Below are 17339 nucleotides of genomic sequence, written 5' to 3' on the forward strand. Positions count from 1 at the left end.
CTTTCCCCATTTGCTGCTCTAGTTTCTGAACTGCATGTATCTGATTTGCTTTTTCTATGCCTCTGCCATGGCTGTAGGAGTTCTTTGTGAACAGTAACTCCAAGCAGGTAAGTAAGCTACTGTATAACCCTTACTTAACGTAACTCCGTGGCTCACTGTAAGCTTGAAGTGCCCCGGCTATCTTGTTAAATAGTGGAATTCAATGCCTAGCGGTTCCACTTTGGGATTCGACTCTTAACTGGACTGTCTAAAAGTATGCCTGAAATCTGAGCACAAGAGACCTTTGCTGTTTAGCCTCCTGGTGCTCCATTATTGGTTCAAACTGCCTTGGCTTCCTAAACTGTTACACAGTTCAAAAGCTTTCTGGTCTCTTTATATTTTTTAATTGCCATAATACATTTTTGAAAGTCTCTAACCACTAATGAAATAAGTTGGCTACTTACCGAGGTAGTCTGTGTTCTCACCTTGAACTTTGTGTTAATATAATACCTCACATGTATTTTGCATCTAATTGTTTTATACCTGTGTCGCCTTAGTTATGTCTGGCCATCGTGAATGAATATGTAGATAAAATATGCAAGTAGTGTTTGCTTATTAATTCGGGTAACTAAAGAGATTTCTTCAACTGCCCCCTCTCCATTGTCCTTCTGTCAGGCTTGGGAAATGCAAGGTACATTTGGCCTTTGGGAACTTCCTGTTATACATGAAGGCGTTTGGTGGTTTTATTGCTCCGCTTTCTTGGCAGCTAAGTTTGCAGATGGTTCTGGGGTGAATGTGCCCTGTAAATAAGTGACTGGACCAGTAATGACAAGGCTCTGCTGAGCTTGATTCACAGTGACAGTTCTTCCGTCCGCTGTCCCTAGAGATTTGAGGGACAAAAGGATGGCACCTCTCACTGATAATTTATGCACGTTGTTTCACATCTTCAACTTGGAAGCATTCTGTTCTTCTAAATAATGCTTTTTCAGATGTGGGTGGTCAGCTCTTCTTATTTTCTTTGCCAAGGAGAGTAGCCTTTGTTTTGATTGCACCCCCTTCCCAACATCGCCTCCTCATCGCAGCTCGGCCCATGTGTGTATGTGAGCATTGTGTGCGTGTGAACAGAAAATGTGGAAGAAAAGTGTGCGTCTCAAGTCGGAGTGTCCCCATTTGACTCTGATGGATTTCTCTTGTGTTCTTTCCAGAAAGAAGCAGATGCCATTGATGACACACTGAGTTCCAAACTCAAAGTCAAAGAACTGTCAGTGATTGATGGTCGGAGAGCTCAGAATTGCAACATCCTTCTGTCGAGGTACCGTTGGTGCTGAATAAACATGACTGGTAGGGCCAGCTTTTCTTCTGGCTCAGAACCACATATTGACTCTCACTTGACTCACTTGCTACTGGGGGACAGGCCTTCTGAGCCCCCGCTGTTTGAGGTGAAGTGACACTTCTTCATAGTGTCACCTTCCCTGGTGAGGTCTCTCAGGCCTGATGCCCATCTTGGTGTTTCCTTTCCAGAAGCCTGAGAAGTGAGCTGATGTGCGTTGTTATCTCCTAGTTATGGAGACGATGTCGTTCTTGGGTCACACTGTCACAGTCAGGAGCGGTGTTGATACTTCTCTGTTTCAATGTCTCCTTTTTATATCTCAGCATCACTTGAGTTCATTCTCTTTTTGAGTGTTTTTGTTTTATAAAGATATGTGAATCTCAAATCTCAGTGAGATGTTAACTCAGCCAATTCAGGCTTGTTCAGAAATCTTTCTTATAACTTATGAATTTTAAGACCCTTAGAACTTGAAATGAAGAAAAGGAGATTGGGGGGCTGGCTTGTGATTGTAGCCTCGGGCAATGTTGTTAGGACATTCTGAATTTCAAGTAGCGTTTTGCTATGTAGTTAGGCAAAGATAACTAATGCTGTTGAGATGCGGGAAGGTGTAAAGGATGTTGATGGTGGGACCTAAAAGGGTGGGCTACAGACTGAAAAAAAGGGTTGTGTGTGCTTCAGGCCGGTGTAAGGTGACTCTCCTGGAGAGAGCTAAGAGGAAGAGTAGTCCTGTTACTTAACTGGCCATGCACTGAGTCTGTGAACACAAAGAGCCACTGCTTGGTCTCAGCATAGAAGCCTGATTGTTGGCTGGGTGTGTATTACTTTAAGGAGCAAATGTTTTCTTTAGTGGAAGAGAAATTGAGCCTCCATGAGATCCCTGCATTTTAATGCAACTCGTAAGGTAACATGAGCCACCCTGTTACCGTTTCATCTCTGCTCTGGCTGGAAGCTATATAAACGGCGGGGCTTTGTGTTTATCCTCACTCTGGCTCCATGAACCATGCTTAAGTTAGATGAGTATCCACTTTAGGAAGGCACCACGTGAAGGCCTACTTCCTTCCTTCCCTAGTGGATAGAATTGATTTTGTTACCATTTCCCAATAGCATTCCTGATTGGAAAAAGGAGTAAAGATTTGGGCAAAGTTTTGTTTTGTTTTGTTTTGTTTTTAGATTTATTTTGTGTGTCACTGTTTTGCCTGCATGTGTGTCTGTGCCCCATGTGCATGCCTGGTGCCCACGGAGGTCAGAAGAGGGGGTCAGATCCCCGGGAACTGGGATTAAGAGTGGTTGTGAGCTGCTGTGTGGGTGTGGGAAGCAGACGTGGGTCCTCTAGGAGAACAGCAAGTCCTCTTAACTGCTGAGCCATCTCCCCCGCCCCAAGTTGTTGTTTTGGTTTGATTTGAATATCTCTGCCTATATCTTGTGTGTTTGCTGTCTGGAGCACTTTGAACACAACTTGACAAAGAGAGACATTGCTCTGAATTTCTGTAGTGTTGAAATGCTTGGAGAGTATAAACTGAGACCTGTTCCTCATAGACAAAGTATTTCCAGTGCTTAGTGTCAGCCAAGATAATTACCCTAGGTATAGATATGGTTACAACTCTCTCTGGCTAATTTCCCATTCCATTATTGAAGGAATTATTTTGTATCTGTGGTATGTAAATCCCTTTACCTCAAAAGACACAGAGCCTAAGGTAAAGTAACTTAGTGTGTGTATAACGCCCCTCAAGACATTTTGCCTGGAACCTGCTTAAGATTACCTATGGAAATTCTTAATAGATTTTTATGACGAGCACAACAAAATGGTGTGATGAGGATGACAACGTCCTTTTGAGTCCCAGTAAGTGCTTCCGTATTCAGCAGGTTAGAACCCCCTTTGCTGCAGGATGTCAGTGTGCACGCTCTTCTGTTGGGTGAGAATTGTTGAAACCCCACAGTCTCACATGTGACCAAGATGTTAAATTTGCTGAGGTCAAAGTAAAAGAAGTTAAACTGGTTTCCTTTGAATTTGTGGTTCGTTTCATTTTCTAGTGAGTTAGGAGATTTCATTCTCTCTTTCCTTGGCAATGCATCATCATATACAGAAAGTAGCTTGGGACTTAAGCAGTGGGCACACCTGAAAGCAGGCCTGTACTTCTCTTGTAAGACAGTGGGACTCGAGGGCTTTTGCTGGTACACCACTGTGCTGCGTGCACAGGCGGTACCAGAATTAGGGTGTGGTTTTGATAGTTGATGTCCTCTGAAGGTTCGTGTGTTGAAGTGCACAGCTCGGAGATGGGACTTTTGAAAGTGATTAGATCACAGGGGCTCTGAACATTATCAGTGGATTAATCCATTGATGGACTCGTGATTGGATTGTAGGCGAGTTAACTATGGAGTGGGTCCTCACTGGAGGAAGGAGGTCACTGGGAGTGCATCTTTGAAGGGCTTATCTTGTCTCTGTCTTCCGCCTGTCTGTCCCGCTCCCTCCCAAACCTATCATGGCCTTTGGCTTCGCTGTGCCCTCCTCACCATGACGTTCCACCTTACAGTAGGCCCATAATGACAGGGGTAGGGCTAAGAGGCCATGGACTGCAACACCTGAGCCAACACGTCCCCCTCCCCCTTCCACCGTCTTTACAGTAGTTTATCACAGTGAAGAAAGCAGACCAATGTTAGTGCTGCCTTTGAAAGCTCAAGGCTGAGTGGAGAAGAAAACTGTTACTGGTAAGAAGACACAGAGCTCAGGCTTGCACAGTTGTCCTCAACTGAAGGACACAGAAAGCTCAGTCATACAAGAGAGGGGCTGGAGCAGGGCGTACTAGAGAAAGTGTGCCTCCGAGTGTGTGCGCCAGAGATGCAGGGGGAGGGAGCAGCCTTAGGCTAGAAAAGCGAGCCCTGCTGAAGAAGGAGAGCAGAGGGAGCAGTTGTGTTCAGTGAGGCCCGGCAGGATAGCTAAGGCTCATGTCTGAGGCCTTTTAGGGGTATGCACAAGCCAGTCCAGAATCAAGTCATAGCCCCTGTTCCATAAAGTGGAGATCGTGGCCACTGTAGTTCTGCAATGGGCTAATGAGATCTAGCCTCACGTGCATGAAGCCCCCGTGGTCACTGCTTGGCTAATAGCCAGTTATATATCGTGGCATCAGGAATGGGGTTTGGTCCCAAGGTCCCAGTGTGTTTGTTTTAATGTGGCTTTGAGTTTGCTTGGTTTGCGGTAGAAGGTGGAAGGGATCTAACACTGGGTGCAGGGGAGACATCAGAGAGGATTCTCTTTCTCTTGTCCAGGTGACACGGGCAGGGGCCAGAATTGACAGAGATGGAGAAACTTTGATAGGAGTTGGCATTTCATTTTGTGCTTCGGGACAAAAGTCAGAACTATTTCCAAGATTATGTCAAGATTCCCTACCTTCCTACACATACTGTGTCCCCCCCTTCCTGCTTGTTTTACTCTTGAAGGCTGTCATCCATCTCTTCTCTTGCTGATGGATTTATTTCTCAACAATCATTACACCAGCGTCTATGGCAATGAGAGGCGCTGGCTTATTCCATGTGCCGTATTTTCAGATAGATGCCCACAGTGTTTGGATATCCTTTACAGCTTCCTTATGGGCAACACAGCTTAGGTAAGGGACCTGCTGCCACCTGGCTTGGAGCCCACAGCAGGGACTCCTGTGTTGTGCCCGGTAAGTAGGTGCTTACAGATGAAGTGACTAAGGCCGCTTGAAGCTCTTGGGGCAGAAGGAAGAGAAGCTGTTATGGGGGCGCCCCCCTCCCCTGCGGTGCCTTACCTGTCACCAATGTGAGGGGAGTGGAGTGGCCATGAGGTACCCCAGAATAAGAAGCCATTAAGAACTTGCTTCCTATCTGTTTATGTATTAAAATCAAATTTAATTGTGTTTTTATTATCATTGTCCCCCAGTAGCATAAGGAGCAGCTTCTCCACTGTGTGTATGGGTGACATGTAGCAGTTTAAAATTCAGACTGCTTTAATCATTAAAACAGACCTCCCCACCCACACTAGGGGGAAAAAAAGAAACTCAGAGGCAGGTCTGTATTGAAAATTAACCTCTTCCCAAGTACAGCTGTTGTTTCTCCAGTTCCTCTCTGGACATGGCAGCCTGGGTGTCATTAACCACAAAAAGCTAGTTTATTAAGTAGGAGGATCTGGCTTCGACCCACTGAAGCAGAGCGGAGACTGAGCTAGCCGTCCATCCCTAGCTTGCTATACTTATCTCTGAATGTTCCAATTCTCTGAGCAAAGTTTCTAAATACCCGAGCAGAGCAAGCTGGAGTTAAACACCATTTTAAGGTGGCTGGCTTATTTCCTGCCTTGAAAGGACAGTGGAGGCAGGCGGCTCCCAAAGTTGTCACCCTGTGGCACACTGCGAGCACTGCCAATCCCTGAGAGCAGTGGAAGGGCTGGAATCAGGAGGTCCTTAAATTACAGAGATGAAAGGCTCATTCTGGGAGTGACAGACGACACCAAGAACTTGGAAGGCTGTAGAACTGTCCTGGAGGGCAGGTACTCCTCCCCCTTACTCCCCAGGTAGGGTTTCTTTGTCTGATCCAGCAGGCCACGTGCACACTGTTCTATTAACAGGTAAATTTTCTTAAGCACTGTTCATTCAAGTCTCCCATCTCTTTGTGGGCCACATTAAGAGAAAGTTTAGTCCAGATGGCCTCTGGAAATGGAGGAGCATAAATATATACAATTTCAAAGGCAAGCAGCTCCACACTCCATGAGAGTAGTAGTGAAATTCAAACCCGATTCTTTGACGGTGGTTCTCGCTCCGGTTGTCAACCCCTTTAGTTTTAAATGCAAAGCAGAAAGGCTCGAGATGATTTCTTCACCCTGGTGTGAAAAGACACAGAGCTCATTTCGTTTTCTCTTATGAGCAGAACTTGGGGTCCCATGAGATGTCCCAGGGGGTAAAGTACTTACTGCCAAGCCTAAGAATTAAAATTCAATCCCAGGGATCCACACAGTGAAGGGGGAAGCAGTTCCCTACTGTTGTCCGGTGACTTCCACACAAGTGCCGTGTCGCACATACATGCACGCACGGATCCCGTGAAAAAGCCATGCGGTAACAATACGCAAGGCTCTTCTGGTGGCGACTGCAGGTATTTCCAAGCTAGCTGGGTTTTATTAGTGGCAATTTTAGCCTCGAGTTACTGTCCTTTCCTTGCCTTGTATGGCCTAGGAGCCTGTAACGTCCTGAAATCCAGGGCTGCCCAGAGCCTTGACAACGACAGTCTGGTGTGGCCACAGTTTTTCCCTCTGTGTTCTTCACCCAGGCCAACTTAGCTAAATTGTTCCACTTCACTCCTGTGGATTTTCTGTGATCCACTTCACTCATGTGGATTTTCTGTGTTCCACTTCACTCTTGTGGATTTTCTGTGATCCACTTTACTCCTGTGGATTTTCTGTGATCCACTTCACTCCTGTGGATTTTCTGTGATCCACTTTACTCCTGTGGATTTTCTGTGTTGTTCTGGTAAGCATGCTCGTGAGGCAGTGATGGATCCAGGGTGAACTGAAACAGGCTGAAGGCTTCTGCCAGGGCCAGCCTGTCTGGACTCAGCACAGGATGGCACCACAGCCCAGATGGGGGGAAGGTGGACTGTGTGTGTCAGATGGACAGATTGGCATTTTTGCCTAGAGGACGTATTTCTGTTTGAGAACATGAAACAAAGACAATGCGGTTTGAGCAGGAGCATCCCGAATTTGTTTTCTCTTTTCTGGCCATTGGTGCATGCAGCAAACGTCGCTGGCACGGCAGAGTGGGTGGGTTTAACCAGGAAAGGGTCTGTGTCCTTCTACTGCCCCAGAATCCTCCATCCATTCACTCAGCCTTGCAGGTTGTTTGTGAGATGGGTTGAGCGTGTGCCTTGTGTCATAAGAGGTTTGCTGTTGATCTCCGACCCTCCCAAAACTTATAATCACCTTGGAGATAGGATAGATCTTCCGGTTCGTTTTCAGTTCTCCTGGGCCTGGTTCTGTCATGTACAGGGATGAAACCTGGGTGAAATAATGTGGCTAAGAATGCTTTGGGAGTGAGTGCCCCACTGAGTACTGTTTCAGTGATGTACTCACAGCATGTAAGTGTTGTTAAGGTTATAAGAAAGTCATACTTTTTTGCATTTTTCTAGTATAGAGGTCTACCTGGTAGACAGTGAGCCCCTGGAAGTCCAAGAACTCTACCAAGAGCCTTCCATGGATCATTTCACTCAACACCCCCACATTCTCTGTGTGTGTTAGATTGGAGGGGAAAGGCATGTAACTGTTATGTGTACAGGAGAGAATGAACAATTCTAGATTCTGTTGTTATAACTGAGAGTATGATTAAGAATATTGGCTCCAGTTTTGACTATTCTTATATTGAATAAAAGCATTATTTATGTTTCCGTTTCATAACTCTTACATCTTATAGTGAGTAGTTTCTTATCCTGACCTAAGATACAAATTCCTAATTAAATAAATAAGCTTATGGGCAGACAAAGACAGAACGAGAAAGGAGTTTTATGTGAGTCCTTTGCCGTACGATATTAACTCCATGGGTGGTGGTTGTGTTGTAAAATGGGTACCATGATGTCGATGCTGTCACTTTGAATTTTTTTATTGAATTTGTGATGTGGAGCTGGTGTGTACTGTGGCACACCTGTAGAGGTCAGAAGACAGCTTTATGGGGTCAGTCCCCCCTCCACCTTGCCCTGGGCTCAGGTCAGCAGGCTGGAGCTGGCTGCTTACTCCCAGCTGAGCCGTCTCTCTGGCTGCTGATACCAGCACTCCTGCGTTTGACCTCGAGCAAATCACTGGCCATTGTGAGCCTGTTTATCTAATTAAAACAAAACAAACAAACAAAACACCAGACTGTCACAGTTACTTTCATAATTAAATGAAATTACATGTATGAAAATTCCTCACCTATGAAGTGATCATATATTTCATTTTATATATTAATGCACTCAACTCTTGAACCACGCGTATGGTTTCCAAGCTTATCAGAATTTATTTTTAATCAGGCAGCACACCTGGAACTCCCCTCCATACAGTGAGGCCAAAGGTTGACGTCTTTCCTCTCACCTACAATTTGGGGGTGTTGGCTGTAAGAAGGCCATTGTGCCCCCTTTCCCCGTCTCCAGCTTTCTTTAAGGAAACTAATGATAGAACATGGCAGCTTGTCCCCTGTCAGCAGAACATTACAGAACCCTGAAAGAATGTTTAAGCTGTTTCAGAATCCTATTTTAGTTCCCTCTGTTGTCAGGAAATAAGCCTTGGCTGAGATTTTGAGAAAAACCATACTTGAAAATCAGCAGCTGGTGTAGCGGAGTGAGTCATCTTGCATGAAATTGTAACAATCACAACAATGTTATTAACAAAGTAAAATATGCTCTCTCCAGGTTGAAATTATCCAATGATGAAATCAAGCGGGCAATTCTAACAATGGATGAACAGGAGGATCTGCCCAAGGACATGCTAGAACAGGTGAGCTGCCAAGAGGATGCTGGGAGAATCTGCTGTTGCTAATAGATCATCTTCTCATCTCTGAATTGGGAAGGCCAAACCTGGCCCCATGCATTGCTTTAGAGGGTCTTTAGTCTTCCATTGTTCCTCAGAAGGATCATGGAGAAGGGAAGCTTACAGGTTGTAAACTGGGCGTGGAGAGATAGCTCAGGGATTAAGAGCACTTGCTGCTCTTCTAGAGGACCCGAGTTCAGTTCCCAGCACCCATGTCAAGTAACTAAGTCACAACCACCTGTAACTTCAGCTCAAGGAAATCCAACATTCTTTTCTGGTGTCTGAAGGCACCCACATCACATGCCAGCCATGTATACTCTCTTTCTCACCTCCCCACTCTCTCTATCTCCTCAAAAATAAAAAGAAAACAAGTCTGCCAGATGCTGGGGAACCACAGTGTTAGAGTCTGTCTGTCCCTAAAACTTCAGTTAAATTATTGTCTTAATATCCCATAAAAATCTGCTGGGGTTAGTGGGAAAATGTGTTTCACAGGACTGTTGAAAATCTCATGAGTACTCTGAGATCAAAAACTACTCTGCACACTGTTAATTCATAAGTTTGCATTTTGGCTCATCATTTCCACAAGCACAAAAGCCTCCACTAGACCCTAGTATAGTCACCTGTTGTACACAGTCAGTCACACCTGTTCTACATGGTCACACCTGTTCTACAGTCAGTCACACCTGTTCTACACAGTCAGTCACACCTGTTCTACACAGTCACACCTGTTCTACAGTCAGTCACACCTGTTCTACAGTCAGTCACACCTGTTCTATAGTCAGTCACACCTGTTCTACACAGTCAGTCACACCTGTTCTACACAGTCAGTCACACCTGCTCTACAGTCAGTCACACCTGTTCTACAGTCAGTCACACCTGTTCTACACAGTCAGTCACACCTGTTCTACACAGTCAGTCACACCTGTCTACACAGTCATACCTGTTCTACAGTCAGTCACACCTGTTCTACAGTCAGTCACACCTGTTCTACAGTCAGTCACACCTGCTCTACACAGTCAATCACACCTGTTCTACACAGTCAGTCACACCTGTTCTACACAGTTAGTCACACCTGTTCTACACAGTCAGTCACACCTGTTCTACACAGTCAGTCACACCTGTTCTACATGGTCACACCTGTCCTATGGGGACTGAGTTGTTTACTGGAGCTAAGTCATGTCTCTGTTCATTTGTGGCATCTTGTGTCATAAATCACAATAAATCACAACTCCAGGGCTAGCCCCTGGGAATTACACATAGGTAGTCCACATCAAGTATTCCTGGATAGAAATTTTACCCAGTCTAATGGGTAAGTCATTCTGCAGCATTTCTGCTTAGCCAGTCCGACTCTATCATGGGTGTCTAACCAGTACATATTCCAAGAATTTTTATCTGTCTCTCTCCCCCTGGTCCCTTAGGACTTGAAGGTTTCTGAGCTTTGTGGTGACCAATAGCTTTAAGGATATTCTTCCTTTCTGTCTCTCATCCTTGGGACACATTTGATTTTGGGTGATCCAGGTCTAAGGTCTGTGTTTGTCAGAGCCAGGCCCACTCAAGGTCATTTGTGGGTACCAGCAACCATGACTACAGGCTGAACGTGGCAACTGTGTGTATACACAGCTCTGAAAGTATGGAAAGGGGTGTCTTGAGTCCTGAGTGCTGAGGCCACTCTGCATAAACTGTCCCTCTGTCTTCGTGTGCATCTCCGATGGTTCCCCCTGAAATCCTGGAAGGCAGCGGACTCAGCAGAGTAGAACTGCAGCTGGAGTTGTCCTGCGTGAGACCCCCACTCTTGGCAGTAGAACAACTTATCTAGCTGCCATCTCAGGTTTTGGTTTCATTTTCAAAATAGTTAATGATGTTTTCCTCATGTCTCCCGTGATTTTCTGTGAATGCGGTTTAAAGCGCCCCCTCCCATCCAGGGGTGTTTCCAGATCTCTGCTCTTCCTCTCTCACTATACAGCTGCCCCAGCTTCTGGGGGACCCTACCTCAAGTCTCTACCAGGAGTGGAGAACTGTGTGCAAGCTGCTCTGGTCCTTCTGTCTTTAGCCTCTACCGACAAGGCCATGTGCTTAAAATTCTCCAGGATCTGTTTCCTGTGAAACTGCATCCAGCAAAATTCCTCCTTGAGGGAAAGGATTGCAGAGCCCTGCCAAGAGGGTTTGCAGTGCAAATAAGACACACTCCAAATAAACAAGGAAGACAGTCTGTCCACTGATGCAGCATCTGGCCAAGGACACTTCTGACCTGGTCTCTCCTGATAATTCTGTGAGCTTCTTGCTCTCTGCTCCATTCCCACGCTCTTTCTTTCCCTCCTTGTCGTAATGTTCTTCCGCCTGGTATTCTTCCACATGCCTCCCTTCCAGACAGATGTCTGTCCCGGCATCTCCTTACCTTTGCGTGGGGCCTGCATGAGGGCCACATGCATCCCATGCTGCGTGCTGCAGGTGGCTGCCATGCTCAGAGCATGGCTGAGGTCAGTGAGCCCCTCTTCCTCGCAAAGCATCTTTCCTGGTCCAGGTGCTCCCCTGGCTCCAGTGCCCCGGGAAACCATCCACACGCAGTCTACCTCTCTCGCCTCTGCTTTGTGATGGGCCTCGGCTTTTTACACGCCTCTCCCTGCGCTCTTGCAAGTCACAGAAGACACAGAATGGTGATGTTTTTCTAATCACAGACCGTCTGGGAGCCTGGCAGACAGGAGAAAGGATGTTTCTTTCTAGAAGAAGAAACTAGAAGAGAGTTCCCTAGCTCAGAAGACAAAACTCCAGACTAAGGGGGAAAGGAACACCCTTCATCTTCCTCTCTTCTCCTTGCCCTACAACCTTCCCTATGCAGAAGAACACCCTTTGAGCCCGGGAACAGAAATGCCTAGAAACATACCTGGCATCCATCTGCTTTCGTTTCTCTTCCCTTCTATCCCATGAGGGCAAGGGAGCTGTCTTCTCTAATGCCCTGGTACATCCTTTCCTTCTAGGCGGGGGCCCAGCTGGATGGGCTGCTCCTCCCTTCAGTCTCCACCTCACCCTCTGAGCGCTCAGCGGGCCAAGTCTCCATCTTTAGTGAGTGCACACACAGTGTTACTGTCTCTCTTCCTGACATGCTCTGAATCCTGGAGAGCCGGTCCCTACTCTCCCGTTCACTCAGCCCACTGTCATCTGTCTTCTCCACCTCCTAAAACTGCGAGGACATTCACAGCTCCTGTTGCCCGAGCCACAGGACCCTGGGCAGCTCTTCTCTTCCTTGGTTTCTTGGTGATGCCTGACATGAATGGCCCCTGACTCCACAGTGAAACATTGCCTTGGCCATGTGATGCCACATAGCTTCTCCAGCTGAACCTCTGCCGTCTCCTTTATAGGCTCCTCCTCCTCCTCTTCTTGTCCTCATCCCTCAGGTACTGGTTTTCTCTAGCCCCGAGAATATTCTTAATTGAGTACCACCTCCCAGCAATGCCTTCTTCTCTGTAGTTCCAATTCTCGTTCTCTACACGTCGCTCCTAGACCAACTGCTTTTTGTGAGTCCCAACTCACATCTGAAAACCTATCAAATGAGTCCCTCAAGTCATGTCAGGTTGTGGGGAGGGTCTCCTTTGATTTGGGGGAAAAGCATTTGATTTAGAAAATAGCACGCATACACAGCCGCAAAGAAACACAGATGTGTTCGAATGTGTGTGCTTTGGACGGCAGTCAGACATAGAGGAAAGAAACCTTTTCTTCTTTCCATATTGTTGCTCTTTCTTCCATTTCTCATTCTCACCCTCGAAAATACAGTATGAAATAAAAAATATGATATTCCCACTGTTTCTCTCACTGAACTCTACATGAAACAATAAAGAAGGTGGAATTAGAGAAACAGAAAAAATAATCTGAATAAAAAGCACAAATGTAATTATTCATTCCACCATGATATAACAGGAAAAAAACTTCATAGAACTCTGGGAGTCAGAGACCTAGGTTCTGTTCCTGATAGCTACATCCACCTGCTTTGAAATGCAGGCTGAGGGCTGAATCTCTCTTCATAGAGATTCAATTTTATGGCCTTCTTATGAGAGGATTGGCCCTCTGAAATGTCAACAGTTCTTATTGGAAAGGTGCCAGAGAATAGAAGATGATTCTCGGGCCAATTTAAAGCTGCTATCATATCAATGTGTAAATAGCCGCAGGGCTTGTAACCGAAGAAAATCTTAAATTTCATCTTGTAGCGAATTAGCTGAAAGGATAAAAACCTACTGCTGAGATTTTATAACCCTCTACTAATACATGGATGCACTTTTAGCTTTTGAAATTTGTTCCTGAGAAAAGTGACATTGACCTGCTAGAGGAACATAAACACGAGCTGGACCGCATGGCCAAGGCTGATCGCTTCCTGTTTGAGATGAGCAGGTGAGCTGGAAGACACTGGAAATGAAGGATGCGCTTTGCCTCAGTACGGAAATTAAACTCCAGTTCAAGATAAAGAGCTTAGACCCATCCTCTGTCTTGCGCTTGTTTTAGTTCTAAAAGCGCTCCACATTGGAGCTGTGGGGATCGTGTCCCCTGCTTGTAGGGAGTTCTTGCCCTGGGTGAGCCAGTGTGCAGGCGACTCTGCAGCTGTCCTGTGGGCCTCTTGGGCTCGTGTGCTCCGGCTTTAGTGTGCTCTCGTGTTCCCTGGGTCACGCTCACCAGCGCTTTGATGTCTGGGGATAATAGCTCAGCATCCTTGACATCTCAGGTTTGTTGTAAATTAGAGGGAGGGGGATGACAGACTGTGGCAGTGTCCGCCCTGAGCCCCACGATGAATAAGACATAGGCAGACGTCACTACTCAGGCAATGTACTCTTCCCATGGAGCCTCAGCAAGCTTTCTGAACCCTTTTCCAGAACCCCCTGCGGCAGCCACTGCTCTGTATGGGTTTGGTGTATGAGCTTATTCAGTTTGCCATCTCAGGTCTAGTGAACTGATTCCACACTAGAGAAGGGCTGGTGGTCTGGGAAGCCAGTAGCCCCTTCCCTTTGTCTCTCATTCTCCATTCCTGCTGTGGCCAGATGTGCTTCTGTGTTATTCCCTCAGAACTTACCATTTTGGAGACTCCGTTGAACGAAGGCTAACTTTGGAATTTTGAAGCTGTGCTCTGCAGTCCTCAGTGTAGACAAGCTACTGACCACCAGAAAGAGATAGCTGTTGCTCCTCGAGCCTGTCCAGATCTTTACAAGTGTTTTCTCATGTAACCCTCCTAGCAGCCCTGCCTTAGGGACTTCCAGGAGAGAAGTATTCTCTTCATCAACCCACAGAGAAAAGGAGACTCAGATAGGCCCTACTTAAGGTCACCTAGTAAGAGGCACGTCTGCAAACCTAGGTCTTTTTGGGGAAACAGGATAGTTTTAGAGAAGGGCTTGATCTCTGGACCTTCTATACTGAAACTGTCATGAGCGGTTTAAACACGTGTTTCAGAAGCTTTGTGAGAAGGCACACTGTGACCCCCACAACCAGCAACAAGAATCTTGTGGCGTAGGTGCAGATCAGAGGCTACTAGGTTCCCTGTCCCCTCTAGGTGCTGTGGGAGGCTAAGCTTGCCTGCCTTTAGGAGACTAGCTTAGTGAGCTGATTGCAGGGCAGAGAGGTTTGGGAGTGGCCATGAGGAGTGTATGACAGACACTAGTCTTTGTAGCCTTGCCAAAGGCCAAACTTTGTGAAAAGTTAAGAGACTTGAGAGAAGTGGGAAAAAGTGAAGAGTCTACATTCGTATTCCTTTTCATCTCCTGTTTCCCCAAGAGCTGTGGGTACTGTGAGTGAGGTTTGAAGTGAAGGACCCCAGGCAGTCATCCAAATCCCCCATGCAGATTCTAGAGAACTGGGCTCTCATCTTGAGTGTTAATCAACCCACCTGGCTCTTACAGGATTAATCATTACCAGCAAAGACTACAGTCATTGTACTTCAAAAAGAAGTTCGCAGAGCGTGTGGCGGAAGTGAAACCCAAAGTAGAAGGTAAGACCAAGCCACACAGCAGGAAGCAATGTTTGTCTTAAGTGCCCATGTACAACTCCGAGCCAAGTACGCCAAGTAAACAGAACTGCTTCGGTGGCATTTAGCTGGAAATCTTTTGAAATTCCAGTGGGTGGTCACATAAGAGCTGCATCTTGCACACTCCGGCCTGGCCTGGGCCCTGGAGCCCCTGCACAGGCCTGAGCTCCTCAGAGGGACTGGGGTTTTGACCACTTGAATGTGGCTAAGGGATGGCTTTGCTACTCCTAGCATTGAACCTATGATTGGTGTTCTCGTAGCAGTGCCCGACTAGGATTTTCTAAGGGTAGATTTTTAGGCTGTTGTGTTTAGAAATGTTTGCGATGTGGATGGTACTGCAGAACACAGTTACAGAATGTACAGCAGAATTGGAGTCTGAGCTCCCATCCAAATGACCATCAGCAGAACTGACTCACTTACCGATCTGACTCACGCGAGGCAAGGGAGTTTTGCAAATTTTTGGAAACGGAATTGTCTGCCATGTGTTCTGTTCCCTACCTGTTTAAGGTTAGTGAGTCAGTCCCGAGAAGGGCTGCGGAAGGAGAGAAATTTTGCCATTCTCTGTGAGATCTCTCACATGTTAGCTGTTAATTGTGCTTCCAGTTGGTGTGTTTTGAAAGGGCTCAGTCACAATCTGGTGACACGCTCTGACATCGTTAGTGTCTGTTAGGACATGTGGCTTCAGTTAGGACAGGCATAACTGAAAGCCCTGGCTCTAACCATTGTGTCTGGTGTGTTTTGCTTTGAAGCGATTCGTTCTGGCTCAGAGGAGGTGTTCAGGAGCAGCGCCCTCAAGCAGCTCCTAGAGGTCGTTTTGGCTTTTGGAAATTACATGAATAAAGGACAGAGAGGCAATGCATATGGATTCAAGATCTCCAGCCTCAACAAGATTGCAGACACAAAATCCAGTATTGACAAGTAAGTGTGGTACCCTCCAGCACTTGGAGCATCGGGGTGCTTTTATAGAATGTGACTTTTGTAGAACCTAACTTTTATAGTGCCTGCCAAGTCACTACAGCTGTCAGGGTATGCTCCTGCTCTTCCATTCCCCTCCCATTGGTCTCAATCAGGCAGCCCTTCAGTTCTCAGAGGTCCTCATCCGTTATCAGTGCACAGGGACACCGTCTATTCCAGTGCTTCCCGACCTTCCCAATGCTGTGACCCTTTAGTACAGTTCCTCACATTGTGCTGACCCCAACCATGTAATTACTTTTGTTGCTACTTAATAACTATAATTTTGCTACTATTATGAATCATAATGTAGATACTTGTGTTTTCGAATAGTCTTAGGTGACCTCTGTTAAAGGGTCATTCAATCCCCTAAAGGGGTTGCAACCCACAGGTTGAGAACCACTGATCTCTTCCAAAGTTTTTTTTGTTGGCTACCTTTAAAATGAGTAAATGAATAAATAAATAACTCATGGTTCTGGTGTGATGCCTCAGTGGGTAAGGATGTTTGCCTCAAGACTGAAGACCTGAGTTTAGTCCCTGGACCCCAGCTGGTAGGAGGAGAAAATTGACTCCCACAGCTTGTCTTCTGACCCCAACATACATGCCATTTCACACACACACATACACACACACACAAACACACACACACACACACACACACACACACGTAAATCTAAAACTTTTTAACTTTTAAGTATAGTGTAATCTACTTGAGAGAAGTCACTGGTCATAAAGATAGAGCTTGATGGACCTCTGCACAACCCAAGCCGAGAACTGGCCCTCCGGCTCTGGATGTCACATGGCCTCTCTAGTCTCCACCCCTCCACAGAGAACTGTGTTCCAGAGAAAGGAGAAAACTGCCAGCTTGCCCAGGAATGTGCCTTTTAGTCTCAGGCTGGCACCGGCAGCCACATGAATGCATTTGCCTGCTAATCTTCAGCTGCACAGCTCAAGGCTCATTAAAATGTGTCCTAGGAGTGCACAGCGCTGCACTTGAGGTGAACAGAGTCTGGTCAGAGGCACTGAGGTGCCAGCTCCTCTGCCCCTAGCAGGTAGGGTCATCACGCACATTAGCTCGAGTTTTCCCAAGAGCTTTGTTTCTCTGAGGTTCTCACTGGCTTCAAAGGAACTTGTACAGTTCTTCCCAAGGTAAAGTCCTCAGAACCAAATCCTTGTAGTATGATGGACTGTTCTCCCTAATTACGCCTCGCTAATGAGACTTTTTACCCTATCTTTTCTATAGGGTTAGTGAAGCATAGTGTATAGCAGCCCTCAGTCCTTGATAAAGGAACAAGCCATGTGTTAAGCTGTTAGTTTTGCGTCGTGGAGACAGTGGCGAGTGCAGTTTTGTTATATAAAACCCTGCCACCCTCGTTTCGATGGGAGCCCAGTCTTTTTCAGAGCACCTCCACACATGTCATGGAGGCCGTCAGTACACAGGCCAGGTTCCTTACCGCATGTTGTCAGGAAAAAACTGAGGCAAATGCCAAGTGGCTTAGTCCCCCACCCCCACCCCTCATCACCCCTGAAGAAGGATTTAACCCGCGATCTGCAGGTCAGTCCACAGTGCTGCTCTTTGCCCA

General features: G+C 46.5%; 1 protein-coding gene across 4 annotated transcripts in view; it reads left to right on the forward strand.

Moving 5' to 3' along the window:
• The window catches only part of Daam1 (dishevelled associated activator of morphogenesis 1), a 171054-nt gene that overhangs the window by 139776 nt on the left and 13939 nt on the right, over positions 1-17339 (forward strand). For 2 of the 4 annotated variants that reach the window (XM_016008994.3, XM_006990720.4), the window contains exons 16-21: positions 78-107; positions 1185-1291; positions 8690-8774; positions 13081-13187; positions 14681-14769; positions 15555-15723. In XM_016008994.3, the coding sequence (XP_015864480.1) occupies positions 78-107; positions 1185-1291; positions 8690-8774; positions 13081-13187; positions 14681-14769; positions 15555-15723 (587 nt within the window). The remainder of the gene's footprint in view (positions 1-77; positions 108-1184; positions 1292-8689; positions 8775-13080; positions 13188-14680; positions 14770-15554; positions 15724-17339) is intronic. The other 2 variants (XM_006990719.4, XM_076550854.1) reach the window with 1 other exon arrangement.

This window comes from Peromyscus maniculatus, chromosome 14 (assembly GCF_049852395.1).
Source record: "Peromyscus maniculatus bairdii isolate BWxNUB_F1_BW_parent chromosome 14, HU_Pman_BW_mat_3.1, whole genome shotgun sequence".
In the NCBI taxonomy this organism is placed as follows: Eukaryota; Metazoa; Chordata; class Mammalia; order Rodentia; family Cricetidae; genus Peromyscus; species Peromyscus maniculatus.